This window comes from Cherax quadricarinatus, chromosome 31 (genome assembly GCF_038502225.1).
Source record: "Cherax quadricarinatus isolate ZL_2023a chromosome 31, ASM3850222v1, whole genome shotgun sequence".
Lineage (NCBI taxonomy): Eukaryota > Metazoa > Arthropoda > Malacostraca > Decapoda > Parastacidae > Cherax > Cherax quadricarinatus.
Window position 1 is genome coordinate 23,087,466 of NC_091322.1, and position 17,388 is coordinate 23,104,853.

Below are 17,388 nucleotides of genomic sequence, written 5' to 3' on the forward strand. Positions count from 1 at the left end.
GGAAATTAAGATTTCTTTAACAACAGATTTTTGGAGAAGTGGGACAAACTCTCGGGTAGCGTCATTAGTGTAAGAAATTTAAGTAGCTTTAAATATATGTTGGACGGTACATAAGTGAGTGTGGTTGGGTATGACTTGCACCTGCTACTTATGTTTGGTTTTTATCTAGAATATTAGTACCAAAAAAATCATCAGTGTGAAGCTGAACTCAAAATTCTCAGAACAGCTGAAGGGTACAGTCCTAATTATGGTGCCACTGTTGCAATTGTTAAAAATGATTTATGTAGCTTATATATAATCACTGATACATTACCAAGCAACAGTTTTAATATGGGAATTATCAATTATTATTATTATTATTATTATTATTATTATTATTATTATTATTATTATTATTATTATTATTATTATTATTATTAGTCATGTAGGGAGCGGTAAGTCAGGGGAATGGGAAGTAATAAGATTCGATCCAAAGAAAGTTAAGGTTCTTCCAGTTCTTTGGATCAAACTAAATGTAAATTATGTGATCAGGCATATGGTCACTGTCTTGAACACTATGTGCTTAATTGTCCACTTATTGAGGAATACAGAGATAGACAGTATAATAACCTATGTGACATGTCAAGATATCTTATTAATGAAAATAAGATACCAGATATACTAAGCAAATTTCTTAAATTTGCTTGTAACAGATAAGTGAACTATAGATATGTAGATATAAATCCATATTCAAATTCAAATTCAAATTCAAAGTTTATTCTCTATAAGGATTACAATGCTGAGTTTACAGAAATTTGGTTATTGTTTGGTTTACATGTAGTAAAATTGTGATTACAGAGTGTACCACTAGAACGCTTAGCATGGCTAGGCATTTCGGGCATACTTAGTTTTATTCTTAATTGTAAAATATTACAAATTATGAGGTAAGTTGGTATTATGGCTAAGTGACTGTTAACCTTTTGGGTCCTAGTTCCTAGGCCTTTTGTGTATCCATATGCTCTTGCGCTACCATCCATAGAATGGATATGGGGTGCACAATAATCTAGACACTTCAGTGGCAAAATATAAAAAAATCTAATCTTTGGATCGAGTCAGTCACCAGTGTCAAGGCACCGTCCTTGAAGGGATCAAAATAAAGTCCTAAAAATTGTTCTTGGCTGTTTCATAACCACTAATTTTATTCCAGTTAGGCACCATGTTCCTCTTAAATAAATATCATGGCCTCCAAGACACTTGTATTATATTCCAACACGAACAGCAGTTACCTGTTTGTAGCTTGAGATGCACAGCTATGCTCGTAGTGTCCCATCTTTAAAAATTTGTTTATATATATTTTTTTTAAATTTCAGTGGGTGAGGCACTAACTATGTACTCTTGTAATTCATTCCAGTGATCTACCATTATGTGAAGAAAGTTTCCTAGTTTTACTTCGGCTCCGCTGTTTTCTTAATTTACAACTGTGGCCGATTCAGTTCGATGTGGTTCGCGGGCATTGTTCCGGTCCGGGTCTTGTCCGGTTGGTGACCCGGCAAACTTTGGCTTCTTGTTATCCTTCTTCAAGACTCTGCCATTATATATACGAGTGTGTATTTCACACAGGTTAAGATTTTGGCCCTAAGGATAGTTTATAACAAAATTACTGTTCCTTTCCTTATATATCATAAACTTATTTTTAATTATAATTCAATGAATTGGTTCTTAATTGTAATGCGAAACAGTTGGTGGAGGCACAGCTGGATGTGTGGTGGCTGCCAGGTTGTCTGAGGTGGGTGACTGGAAGGTGTTGGTGGTGGAGGCTGGGCAGCCCCCGCCTCCAGAGTCCTACGTGCCCGCCCTTTGGCAATTCGCTTACTTCCCCGCCTACCCTCCCACATGGAGCTACAGATCCACGCCACAAAAATATGGCCTCCAGAGTGTCGTTAACCGGGTGAGTCCCCAGTATTGTATTTTTTGGAATACCCTGAGCCACTTTAAATATTATTCATCTCTTGATGAATGGGGGTGAGGTTTGATCTGAGGAAGGGAAGAGTACTCTAATTCCTTGTATCAAGAGCCTTTCACCAGTATCAAAGGCAGGATTTCTGTACTAGAGGGCTGAAGAGTGGCTATCTGACTGGTAGAAGGGGCTGGGGGACTTGTTTTGAAACAGTTGTTATTATTTCTATTTTTATTGGGGGAGGGCTAGGAAGGCTAAGGGAATTTTGAGGGGTTGAGGCGCCCGTAATCTCTGTCCCCCTTGTCCACCCATGATAAAGGGACCCTTTCGCCCTTGTTGCAACTAGATTCCTCGAATACCGCACGGTCAAGCAAGATAGTTCCAGTCCTGTATAACTTACATCGTGCTCATTATCACAGCGTTTGTCAGCATAAGCAAATTTGAAATTGCAACCATTTACTAAATTCCATTGCTATCACCGAGTGTGAGTATTTGTTGGAGTGTACTAATGAGTATAAGGGGTTTGGAAGTTGAAGGAGTGTGGGAGTTAGTTCAAATAGTTTAAGAGAGAGTTGGATGGAGGCTGGGTATAGTTTTGAAGATTATAAGCTCAAGATGGAGGAGTGTAAGTTGATTTAGAGCTGTAAAACAATATGACCAATCGTGAGCTGCGCCCACGAGCATTTGCTAAGTATCATCACACAAATAATATTTTTTACCAAAGTATCATTAAAAAAATCACTGAGGATAATCATAAACAAACTAGCAAAGGGCACAAAGTTACAGTGTTTCTTACGCAGGAGGCGGTACTGACCCATGGTAAGGCAGTAGGCGGCTCGACCATAATAAACGGGTTGGTAGTGAGCCGCGGCAACAGACGTGACTATGATCTATGGGCAGCCATGGGTAACATCGGCTGGGACTACGTTTCTGTCCTTCCTTACTTTATCAAGTCTGAGAGCTACAGAGGTCCACCGCTGCCTGACACTGGTCCGTTGTCTTACTGTCTACTGACATTATATTCAACATCTATACACACATCCACTTAAATTGTCTTGATTTTTTTTTTGTCTATAATTAATCGTACTTGCAACATAATTTTAGAATTATTAAATTTCATTCATGGGAGAAATATGGTTTAAGTATTTTTTTTTTTATGATGACAGAGAAGTACCACGGAAAGGATGGTCCCCTGGGGGTCACTGCCAACAACATGGTGCCACTTAACAAAGCTTTCGTGGAAGCAGGTCGTGAGCTGGGCTACCCCTCCCTCGACCCCAGCGGACCGGAGCAAATAGGTAACACACATACACTTGCCGTTATCATTATTATCGTCATCATCATCACCATCATTGTATTCACAACAGCTAAACCCGAGTGGGCGCGTGGATCATTAAGGTTGCAGTTCAACTGAAGATTAGCTTCAAGAATGTTTTAACCCATAAACTTGGAATTAAAATCAACTCTCGGTGTCTATACATAAAACATGGTGGATATACGTCAAACATGGTGGATATACGTCATACATGGTGGATATACGTCAAACATGGTGGATATATTTAAAACTTGGTGAATATGCATCAAATTTAGTGGACATAAACTGTTTAAAGATATTGTTTACATGTACTAGTATCAGGTTAGTAACAGTTATGTGGTAAAACAACTGTTGTTACCTTCCATTTCGGTTATATATTGTTAAACATTGCGTACTTAAACTGTGTATTGTGTCTTGGATTATTTGTGATAGTATCTTTTAACGTAAAGAATATGCGAACATTATGCATACATACTTACATATGCTGTAGCATTAACAGTAATGTATATCTGAGGATGCTGAGGTTTCAGGGTAATGTATATTTGAGGATGCTGAGGCTTCACTTTAATGTATATTTGAGGATGCTGAGGCTTCAGGGTAATGTATATTTGAGGATGCTGAGGCTTCACTTTAATGTATATTTGAGGATGCTGAGGCTTCACTTCAATGTATATTTGTATATATTTGAGGACTCACGGTAACGTATACTTATGTATACCTGGGGAACCGTAATATGTATTTGTTGATGCTTCAGGATTTCCTATAAATGGCATGTATACCATTCGTGACGGTGTGCGGAGCTCCACCTCCGAGGCCTACCTCAGACCCGCCTCTTCCAGACCCAACCTCCACATCCTCCACAGTGCCACCGTCCTCCAGGTCAGTCACTGAGGCCGCTAACCTCCTTCATCCTCCTGGTCATTATTTGTAATCAATGACTTCCTCCCTCATTTCTGAAATCACTGACCTCCCTCAACCTCCATGTCAATCCTGAAGCCACCTCCCGCCCGCCCTCAATCACAAGGTCAATGACCAACAACCTTCTTCGTTATTTTAATGTCATACAATACAGACAAGTAGATGAGGCTGACACATGTCCAAAGGTTAGGTATCTTTTTTTACGAAATATTTCGCCTACACAGTGGGCTTCTTCAGTCAGATACAGAGGTTATTAAATATTTTGACAAAAGAGGCAGTGGGGAAGATAGTGTGATCAGTCTATCATGCTTGAAGACAATTACGAGGTGGTCAGTCCCTCAACACGAAGAGTTCAGCTCCATAGGGAGGGACTGACCACTTCAGAACTTCGTCTTCAAATACGATGGATTCAACTGATTAAGCCTACTATGTAGGCGAAACGTTTCGGAAATAAAGCGTACCTGTTACACATGTGTCATTCATCTATCCAAAGCTTCCTCGTTGTTTGTCAGTCCTCTTAACAGTATTAATTATACAACTTAAAACATTGTTCCCCCAAGATGTACTTTAACCAAGTGAGTATAGCAACTTATTAAAATTATTCCCTAATTTTGTCTAATTAAAAAGCGATTATTTCAATCGGAATTGAAAGATTATGAGATATGCTTAATGTAGAGTTAATTAAAATCAAGCATATAAGTCTTCAATTATTATTATTATTATTATTATTATTATTATTATTATTATTATTATTATTATTATTATTATTATTATTGTCGTTGTTGTCATTATTATATGGAAATAATTCAAATAGCTATATTTTCCCTTTCTCATTATCTCATTTCCACTCTTCCCATCACCACCCCTCCCATCACCACCCTTCCCATCACCACCCTTCCCATCACCACCCCTCCCATCACCACCCTTCCCATCACCACCCTTCCCATCACCACCCTTCCCATCACCACCCTTTCCATCACCACCCTTCCCATCACCACCCTTCCCATCACCACCCTTCCCATCACCACCCCTCCCATCACCACCCTTCCCATCACCACCCTTCCCATCACCACCCCTCCCATCACCACCCTTCCCATCACCACCCTTCCCATCACCACCCTTCCCATCACCACCCTTCCCATCACCACCCTTCCCATCACCACCCTTCCCATCACCACCCTTCCCATCACCACCCCTCCCATCACCACCCTTCCCATCACCACCCTTCCCATCACCACCCTTCCCATCACCACCATTCCCATCACCACCCTTCCCATCACCACCCTTCCCATCACCACCCTTCCCATCACCACCCCTCCCATCACCACCCTTCCCATCACCACCCTTCCCATCACCACCCTTCCCATCACCACCCCTCCCATCACCACCCTTCCCATCACCACCCTTCCCATCACCACCCTTCCCATCACCACCCCTCCCATCACCACCCTTCCCATCACCACCCTTCCCATCACCACCCTTCCCATCACCACCCCTCCCATCACCACCCTTCCCATCACCACCCTTCCCATCACCACCCCTCCCATCACCACCCTTCCCATCACCACCCTTCCCATCACCACCCTTCCCATCACCACCCTTCCCATCACCACCCTTCCCATCGCCACCCTGACCATCGCCACCCTTCCCATCACCACCCTTCCCATCACCACCCCTCCCATCACCACCCTACCCATCACAACCCTTCCAATCACCACCCATCGCATCACCAGCCCTCCCATCACCACCCTTAGCATCACCACCCTTCCCATCGCCACCCTTCCCATCACCACACTTCCCATCGCCACCCTGACCATCGCCACCCTGACCATCACCACCCTTCATATCACCACCCTTCCCATCGCCACCCTGACCATCGCCACCCTTCCCATCACCACCCCTCCCATCACCACTCCTATCATCACCACTCTTCCCATTACCTCCCTTCCCATCGCCACTCCTCCCATCACCACTCTTTCCATCAACACCACTCCCATCACCACCCCTCCCATCACCACTCCTATCATCACCACTCCTCCCATTACCACTCTTCCCGTCACCACTTCTCCCATCACCACCCTTCCCATCACCACCCTTCCCATCACCACCCTTCCCATCACCACCCCTCCCATCACCACCCTTCCCATCACCACCCCTCCCATCACCACCCTTCCCATCACCACCCTTCCCATCACCACCCTTCCCATCACCACCCTTCCCATCACCACCCTTCCCATCACCACCCTTCCCATCGCCACCCTGACCATCGCCACCCTTCCCATCACCACCCTTCCCATCACCACCCCTCCCATCACCACCCTTCCCATCACCACCCTTCCTATCACCACCCATCCCATCACCACCCCTCCCATCACCACCCTTAGCATCACCACCCTTCCCATCGCCACCCTTCCCATCACCACACTTCCCATCGCCACCCTGACCATCGCCACCCTGACCATCACCACCCTTCATATCACCACCCTTCCCATCGCCACCCTGACCATCGCCACCCTTCCCATCACCACCCCTCCCATCACCACCCCTCCCATCACCACCCTGACCATCGCCACCCTTCCCATCATCACCCTTCCCATCACCACCCCTCCCATCACCACCCCTCCCATCACCACCCTGACCATCACCACCCTGACCATCGCCACCCTTCCCATCACCACCCTTCCCATCCCCACCCTTCCCATCACCACCCTTCCCATCACCACCCTTCCCATCACCACCCTTCCCATCGCCACCCTTCCCATCACCACCCTTCCCATCGCCACCCTTACCATCTCCACCCTTCCCATCGTTACCCTTCCCATCGCCACACTTCCCATCACCACCCTTCCCATCGCCACCCTTCCCATCACCACCCTTCCCATCACCACCCCATCGTTACCCTTCCCATCGCCACCCTTCCCATCACCACCCTTCCCATCGCCACCCTTCCCATCACCACCCTTCCCATCACCACCCTTCCCATCGCCACCCTTCCCATCACCATCCTTCCCATCACCACCTTTCCCATCACCACCCTTCCCACCACCACCCTTCCCATCACCACCTTTCCCATCACCACCCTTCCCATCACCACAATTCCCATCACCACCCTTCCCATCACCACCCTGACCATCACCACCCTGACCATCACCACCCTGACCATCACCACCCTTCCCATCACCACTCTGACCATCACCACCCTGACCATCACCACCCTGACCATCACCACCCTGACCATCACCCGGACCATCACCACCCGGACCATCACCACTCCTCCCATCACCACTCCTTCCATCACCACTCCTCCCATCACAACTCTTCTTATCACCACTCCTCCCATCACCACCCTGACCACCACCACCACCCTTCCCATCACCACCCTGACCATCACCACCCTGACCATCACCACCTTGACCATCACCACCCTGACCATCACCACCCTGACCTAATATCACTACCCTTCCCATCACCACCCTTCCCATCGTTACCCTTCCCATCGCCACCCTTCCCATCACCACCCTTCCCATCGCCGCCCTTCCCATCGCCACCCTTCCCATCACCACCTTTCCCATCACCACCCTTCCCATCACCACCCTTCCCATCACCTCCCTGACCATCACCACTCTGACCATCACCACCCTGACCATCACCACCCTGACCAACACCACCCTGACCATCACCACCCTTCCCATCACCACCCTGACCATCACCACCCGGACCATCACCACCCTTCCCATCACCACCCTTCCCCTCACCACCCTTCCCATCACCACCCTTCCCATCACCACTCTTCCCATCACCACCCTGACCACCACCACCACCCTTCCCATCACCACCCTGACCATCATCACCTTGACCATCACCACCCTGACCATCACCACCCTGACCTAATATCACTACCCTTCCCATCACCACCCTTCCCATCGTTACCCTTCCCATCGCCACCCTTCCCATCACCACCTTTCCCATCACCACCCTTCCCACCACCACCCTTCCCATCACCTCCCTTCCCATCACCACCTTTCCCATCACCACCCTTCCCATCACCACCCTTCCCATCACCACCCTTCCCATCACCACCCTTCTCATCACCACCCTTCCCATCACCACCCTGACCATCACCACCCTGACCATCACCACCCTTCCCATCACACTTCCCATCACCACCCTTCCCATCACCACCCTTCCCATCACCACTCTTCCCATCACCACTCTTCCCATCACCCTGACCACCACCACCACCCTTCCCATCACCACCCTGACCATCACCACCCTGACCATCACCACCTTGACCATAATCACCCTGACCATCACCACCCTGACCATCACCACCCTGACCTAATATCACTACCCTTCCCATCACCACCCTTCCCATCACCACCCTGACCATCACCACCCTGACCTAATATCACTACCCTTCCCATCACCACCCTTCCCATCACCACCCTTCCCATCACCACCCTTCCCATCACCACCCTTCCCATCACCACCCTTCCCATCACCACCCTGACCATCACCACCCTGACCATCACCACCCTGACCATCACCACCCTGACCGTCACCACCCTGACCGTCACCACCCTGACCATCATCATCCTGACCATCACCACCATGACCGTCACCACCCTGACCATCACCACCCTGACCATCACCACCCTGACCATCACCACCCTGACCTAATATCACTACCCTTCCCATCACCACCCTTCCCATCACCACCCTTCCCATCACCACCCTTCCCATCACCACCCTTCCCATCACCACCCTGACCATCCCCACCCTGACCATCACCACCCTGACCATCACCACCCTGACCGTCACCACCCTGACCGTCACCACCCTGACCATCACCACCCTGACCATCACCACCATGACCGTCACCACCCTGACCATCACCACCCTGACCATCACCACCCTGACCGTCACCACCCTGACCATAACCACCCTGACCGTCACCACCCTGACCGTCACCACCCTGACCATCACCACCCTGACCATCACCACCCTGACCATCACCACCCTGACCGTCACCACCCTGACCATCACCACCCTGACCGTCACCACCCTGACCGTCACCACCCTGACCATCACCACCCTGACCATCACCACCCTGACCATCACCACCCTGATCATCACCACCCTGACCATCACCACCCTGACCGTCACCACCCTGACCATCACCACCCTGACCATCACCACCCTGACCATCACCACCCTGACCGTCACCACCCTGACCGTCACCACCCTGACCATCACCACCCTGACCATCACCACCCTGACCATCACCACCCTGATCATCACCACCCTGACCATCACCACCCTGACCGTCACCACCCTGACCGTCACCACCCTGACCATCACCACCCTGACCATCACCACCCTGACCATCACCACCCTGACCATCACCACCCTTCCCATCACCACCCCTCCCATCACCACCCTTCCCATCACCACCCTTCCCATCACCACCCTTCCCATCACCACCCCTCCCATCACCACCCTTCCCATCACCACCCTTCCCATCACCACCCTTCCCATCACCACCCCTCCCATCACTCTCAGTAGTAGTAACCAGTTACCAGTAACCAGTTACCAGTAACCTGTCCAGGAAGATCTTATTCTGACTGTGAAGCCACCAGCTCCCATCAGTGACTTTCTCATGAACCAAGAATTACTGTATCGAACAGCCGAGTTGGGTACTCCTAGCAGAAGAGTATACCAGTTAGTAATTCCACAGTCACTAGTGAATGTAGCCTTACAGCTAGTTCACGATGTACCAGGTGTTGCACACCCTGGTATGGATCGTTCAGTAAAACAAGCCAGATTGAAATACTTTTGGCCTCGAATGGCAACTGATATTTCTGAGTATGTTAGGAAATGTAGTGTCTGCATGCAACATAAAGGCAATGCTAATGGTCCTAATCCAATCCAAGTGTATCCAACTACTAGCGAACCTTGGGAAAGAGTTGCGCTAGATTTGTTAACTAATTTCCGATGTTCTCTCCAAGGTAACAAACATCTGTGTGTTATGGTAGACCATTTCACCAGATATTGCGAGTTAGTTCCTATTGCAGATAAGACTGCCGAGACAGTAGCTAAAGCGTTTAAAGAACGCATTATCTGCAGGCATACCACCCCTAAGTCCCTAGTAACAGATAACGGAGGTGAATTCTGTAATGAAATTCTTGAAAATTTGTGTACCTTGTACAAGATCACTAAATCCACCATTGTTCCTCATCATCCTGCCAGCAATGGGTTAGCGGAACGAACCAATAAGAAAGTACTTGATGTCTTGAGAGCCACTATCAATCCCAACAGTGAAACTTGGGATGAAGTTATACCTGATGTGCAGTGTGCTATAAATTCTGCTTACAATGTTTCTATAGGTGACACTCCACATTATGCATTGTACGGTGTAGATAAACGTTTGCCTTATGAGTTGTTATATTCTAATCCGAAACCCAATTACAACCCTGATGATTTCGTAGCAACTCGTACCAGCTTAGCTCAAAGTGTTTTTAGAAGAATCCGTGAAAAACTTCATAAATCAACAGCTGAATTTACAAGAGTCGCAAATACTCGAGTAAAGCCATCCAAAATCAAAGTAGGTTCAAGAGTTATGTTGACTAATTTTAACAAAACGTCTGCAATGCCAAAGCTTGATCAAAGGTTTGTTGGTCCTTATCGAGTAGTTGAACATATCACTGGTAATAAGTATAAGGTTAGAGAGATTATTACTGGTCAGTATAAAGAATCGCATTTGGATCATATGAAGTTAGTATGTGATGATAATGATGTTCCAACCCAGACTAATGTGACAGACTCTGACAATCCTCCTGATCCTGTACTCTCTTCCTCTGATACTCAGTCAGACGATCAACCTGAATGTCGTTATTCCCTACGTACACGACAGGTATTGAGAAATCCTCAAGTATCATTTGTAACTTCCAATTCAGATTTGCCTCAAATGCAGCATGAGTTAGCCAATGCTACAGAGTTTGATCCTCCCAGAGATGACACCCATTCTGCATATGCCAATCTTACCCTAGCAGAGTTGGGGTTAAATGTAAATAACCTGTATAGATGAATAATTACAGTATCAACTTACAGTATTCAAGAATTTTTTTTTTGTGTTCATGTTCTCTCCGCATTCTGAGAGTTAACAGTCTAGATTTGCGTGCACCGAATCTGCCTTTCTGTTAAACACTCTTTCTTTGTATATATTCCTTCCTCAGAATCCGTAGATCACACGAATACAGATCGATCGATCAAAATTTTTGTTTTTATCACTTGTAATCTCAATGTTGAGTTCGTTGTTCATTTGTTGAGTTTTAAGTTGTACTATAGTATACCTTGTATTGCATTACAGTTTCAGTTACGTAAGCTTTCATTCCAATGTTCTACTTATGTATCTATAATGTTTCATGTTGTGTACTTTGACATTGTATAGAATCAGCCCAAGCCGTATACCTGCCATCTCTAGTTTGTATTAGTTGTATGTCGGGACGACATACGTTAGCGTCGCCGAGCTCTCAGTAGTAGTAACCAGTTACCAGTAACCTGTCCGTTGACTCAACGACCAACCGTCTTGAGTCACGGTCTGTGCTGAGCTGACACTATTTTCAAAAGACCCACTACGGGGTACTGGCCAGCCGGCTAGTCAGTGTTACGAGTGGAAGCAAGGAGGCAAGGTAATCGGCTGCGGGCACTCTCCACATAACAGTAATTATACGTATAACAGCCTACGTGAGTATTTCTACCCTAATCCACGTATCGAACTCCCACATGATATCACCACCCTTCCCATCACCACCCTTCCCATCACCACCCCTCCCATCACCACCCCTCCCATCACCACCCTTCCCATCACCACCCTTCCCATCACCACCCTTCCCATCACCACCCTTCCCGTCACCACCCTTCCCATCGCCACCCTGACCATCGCCACCCTTCCCATCACCACCATTTCCATCACCACTCCTCCCATCACCACTCCTCTCATCACCACTCATCCCATCACCACCCGTCCCATCACCACCCTATGCATCACCACCCTTCCCATCGCCACCCTTCCCATCAGCACACTTCCCATCGCCACCCTGACCATCGCCACCCTGACCATCACCACCCTTCATATCACCACCCTTCCCATCGCCACCCTGACCATCGCCACCCTTCCCATCATCACCCTTCCCATCACCACCCCTCCCATCACCACCCCTCCCATCACCACCCTTCCCATCACCACCCTGACCATCGCCACCCTTCCCATCACCACCCTTCCCATCGCCACCCTTCCCATCACTACCCTTCCCATCGCCACCCTTCCCATCACCACCCTTCCCATCGCCACCCTTCCCATCACCACCCTTCCCATCGCCACCCTTACCATCACCACCCTTCCCATCGTTACCCTTCCCATCGCCACCCTTCCCATCACCACCCTTCCCATCGTTACCCTTCCCATCGCCACACTTCCCATCACCACGCTTCCCATCGCCACCCTTCCCATCACCACCCTTCCCATCACCACCCTTCCCATCGTTACCCTTCCCATCGCCACCCTTCCCATCACCACCCTTCCCATCGCCACCCTTCCCATCACCACCCTTCCCATCACCTCCCTTCCCATCGCCACCCTTCCCATCACCATCCTTCCCATCACCACCATTCCCATCACCACCCTTCCCACCACCACCCTTCCCATCACCACCTTTCCCATCACCACCCTTCCCATCACCACCCTTCCCATCACCACCCTGACCATCACCACCCTGACCATCACCACCCTGACCATCACCACCCTGACCATCACCACCCTGACCGTCACCACCCTGACCGTCACCACCCTGACCGTCACCACCCTGACCGTCACCACCCTGACCATCACCACCCTGACCATCACCACCCTGACCATCACCACCCTGATCATCACCACCCTGACCGTCACCACCCTAACCATCACCACCCTGACCATCACCACCCTGACCATCACCACCCTGACCGTCACCACCCTGACCGTCACCACCCTGACCATCACCACCCTGACCATCACCACCCTGACCATCACCACCCTGATCATCACCACCCTGACCATCACCACCCTGACCGTCACCACCCTGACCATCACCACCCTGACCATCACCACCCTGACCATCACCACCCTGACCATCACCACCCTTCCCATCACCACCCTTCCCATCACCACTCCTCCCATCTCCACTCCACCCATCACCACTCCTCCCATCACCACTCCTCCCATCACCACCCCTCCCATCACCACTCTTCCCATCACCACTCCTCCCATCACCACTCCTCCCTTCACCACTCCTCCCATCACCACTCCTCCCATCACCACTCCTCCCATCACCACCCCTCCCATCACCATCCTTCCCATCATCACCATTCCCATCACCACCCTTCCCATCACCACCCTTCCCATCACCACCCTTCCCATCGCCACCCTGACCATCGCCACCCTTCCCATCACCACCCTTCCCATCACCACCCCTCCCATCACCACCCTTCCCATCACCACCCTTCCTATCACCACCCATCCCATCACCACCCCTCCCATCACCACCCTATGCATCACCACCCTTCCCATCGCCACCCTTCCCATCACCACACTTCCCATCGCCACCCTGACCATCGCCACCCTGACCATCACCACCCTTCATATCACCACCCTTCCCATCGCCACCCTGACCATCGCCACCCTTCCCATCACCACCCCTCCCACCAGCACCCCTCCCATCACCACCCTGACCATCGCCACCCTTCCCATCATCACCCTTCCCATCACCACCCCTCCCATCACCACCCCTCCCATCACCACCCTTCCCATCACCACCCTTACCATCGCCACCCTTCCCATCACCACCCTTCCCATCGCCACCCTTCCCATCACAACCCTTCCCATCGCCACCCTTCCCATCACCACCCTTCCCATCGCCACCCTTCCCATCACCACCCTTCCCATCGCCACCCTTACCATCACCACCCTTCCCATCGTTACCCTTCCCATCGCCACCCTTCCCATCACCACCCTTCCCATCGTTACCCTTCCCATCGCCACACTTCCCATCACCACGCTTCCCATCGCCACCCTTCCCATCACCACCCTTCCCATCACCACCCTTCCCATCGTTACCCTTCCCATCGCCACCCTTCCCATCACCACCCTTCCCATCGCCACCCTTCCCATCACCACCCTTCCCATCACCACCCTTCCCATCACCACCCTTCCCATCACCACCCTTCCCATCACCACACTTCCCATCACCACCCTTCCCACCACCACCCTTCCCATCACCACCTTTCCCATCACCACCCTTCCCATCACCACCCTTCCCATCACCACCCTTCCCATCACCACCCTGACCATCACCACCCTTCTCATCACCACCCTTCTCATCACCACCCTTCCCATCACCACTCTGACCATCACCACCCTGACCATCACCACCCAGACCATCACCACCCTGACCATCACCACCCGGACCATCACCACCGGGACCATCACCACCCGGACCAACACCACCCTTCCCATCACCACCCTTCCCATCACCACTCTTCCCATCACCACTCTTCCCATCAACACCCTGACCACCACCACCACCCTTCCCATCACCACCCTGACCATCACCACCCTGACCATCACCACCTTGACCATCACCACCCTGACCATCACCACCCTGACCTAATATCACTACCCTTCCCATCACCACCCTTCCCATCGTTACCCTTCCCATCGCCACCCTTCCCATCACCACCCTTCCCATCGCCGCCCTTCCCATCGCCACCCTTCCCATCACCACCTTTCCCATCACCACCCTTCCCATCACCACCCTTCCCATCACCTCCCTGACCATCACCACTCTGACCATCACCACCCTGACCATCACCACCCTGACCAACACCACCCTGACCATCACCACCCTTCCCATCACCACCCTGACCATCACAACCCTGACCATCACCACCCTTCCCATCACCACCCTTCCCCTCACCACCCTTCCCATCACCACCCTTCCCATCACCACTCTTCCCATCACCACCCTGACCACCACCACCACCCTTCCCATCACCACCCTGACCATCACCACCTTGACCATCACCACCCTGACCATCACCACCCTGACCTAATATCACTACCCTTCCCATCACCACCCTTCCCATCGTTACCCTTCCCATCGCCACCCTTCCCATCACCACCTTTCCCATCATTACCCTTCCCACCACCACCCTTCCCATCACCACCCTTCCCATCACCACCTTTCCCATCACCACCCTTCCCATCACCACCCTTCCCATCACCACCCTTCCCATCACCACCCTTCTCATCACCACCCTTCCCATCACCACCCTTCCCATCACCACCCTGACCATCACCACCCTGACCATCACCACCCTTCCCATCACCACCCCTCCCATCACCACTCTTCCCATCACCACTCCTCCCATCACCACTCCTCCCATCACCACTCCTCCCATCACCACTCCTCCCATCACCACTCCTCCCATCACCACTCCTCCCATCACCACTCCTCCCATCACCACTCCTCCCATCACCACTCCTCCCATCACCACTCCTCCCATCACCACTCCTCCCATCACCACTCCTCCCATCACCACTCTTCCCATCACCACCCTTCCCATCACCACCCTTCCCATCACCACCCTTCCCATCACCACCCTTCCCATCGCCACCCTGACCATCGCCACCCTTCCCATCACCACCCTTCCCATCACCACCCCTCCCATCACCACCCCATCACCACCCTTCCTATCACCACCCATCCCATCACCACCCCTCCCATAACCACCCTTTGCATCACCACCCTTCCCATCGCCACCCTTCCCATCACCACACTTCCCATCGCCACCGTGACCATCGCCACCCTGACCATCACCACCCTTCATATCACCACCCTTCCCATCGCCACCCTGACCATCGCCACCCTTCCCATCACCACCCCTCCCATCAGCACCCCTCCCATCACCACCCTGACCATCGCCACCCTTCCCATCATCACCCTTCCCATCACCACCCCTCCTATCACCACCCCTCCCATCACCACCCTTCCCATCACCACCCTGACCATCGCCACCCTTCCCATCACCACCCTTCCCATCGCCACCCTTCCCATCACTACCATTCCCATCGCCACCCTTCCCATCACCACCCTTCCCATCGCCACCCTTCCCATCCCCACCCTTCCCATCGCCACCCTTACCATCACCACCCTTCCCATCGTTACCCTTCCCATCGCCACCCTTCCCATCACCACCCTTCCCATCGAAACCCTTCCCATCGCCACACTTCCCATCACCACCCTTCCCATCGCCACCCTTCCCATCACCACCCTTCCCATCCTCACCCTTCCCATCGTTACCCTTCCCATCTCCACCCTTCCCATCACCACCCTTCCCATCGCCACCCTTCCCATCACCACCCTTCCCATCACCACCCTTCCCATCGCCACCCTTCCCATCACCATCCTTCCCATCACCACCTTTCCCATCACCACCCTTCCCACCACCACCCTTCCCATCACCACCTTTCCCATCACCACCCTTCCCATCACCACCCTTCCCATCACCACCCTTCTCATCACCACCCTTCTCATCACCACCCTTCTCATCACCACCCTTCCCATCACCACTCTGACCATCACCACCCTGACCATCACCACCCTGACCATCACCACCCGGACCATCACCACCCGGACCATCACCACCCGGACCAACACCACCCTTCCCATCACCACCCTTCCCATCACCACTCTTCCCATCACCACTCTTCCCATCAACACCCTGACCACCACCACCACCCTTCCCATCACCACCCTGACCATCACCACCCTGACCATCACCACCTTGACCATCACCACCCTGACCATCACCACCCTGACCTAATATCACTACCCTTCCCATCACCACCCTTCCCATCGTTACCCTTCCCATCGCCACCCTTTCCATCACCACCCTTCCCATCGCCGCCCTTCCCATCGCCACCCTTCCCATCACCACCTTTCCCATCACCACCCTTCCCATCACCACCCTTCCCATCACCTCCCTGACCATCACCACTCTGACCATCCTGCACCTGACCATCCGCCACCCTGACCAACACCACCTGACATCACCACCCTTCCATCACCACCTGACCATCACCTGACCATCACCACCCGCCCCATCTACCACCTTCCCCTCA

At 51.2% G+C, this 17,388-nt stretch overlaps 1 protein-coding gene across 1 annotated transcript in view; it reads left to right on the forward strand.

Annotated features, from left to right (window-relative positions):
- Positions 1–17,388, forward strand: part of LOC128699540 (glucose dehydrogenase [FAD, quinone]-like) — a 65,052-nt gene that overhangs the window by 23,303 nt on the left and 24,361 nt on the right. The window contains exons 3-6 of the mRNA XM_070090255.1: positions 1,719–1,927; positions 2,737–2,926; positions 3,103–3,234; positions 4,006–4,130. Coding sequence (XP_069946356.1) covers positions 1,719–1,927; positions 2,737–2,926; positions 3,103–3,234; positions 4,006–4,130 — 656 coding nt within the window. The remainder of the gene's footprint in view (positions 1–1,718; positions 1,928–2,736; positions 2,927–3,102; positions 3,235–4,005; positions 4,131–17,388) is intronic.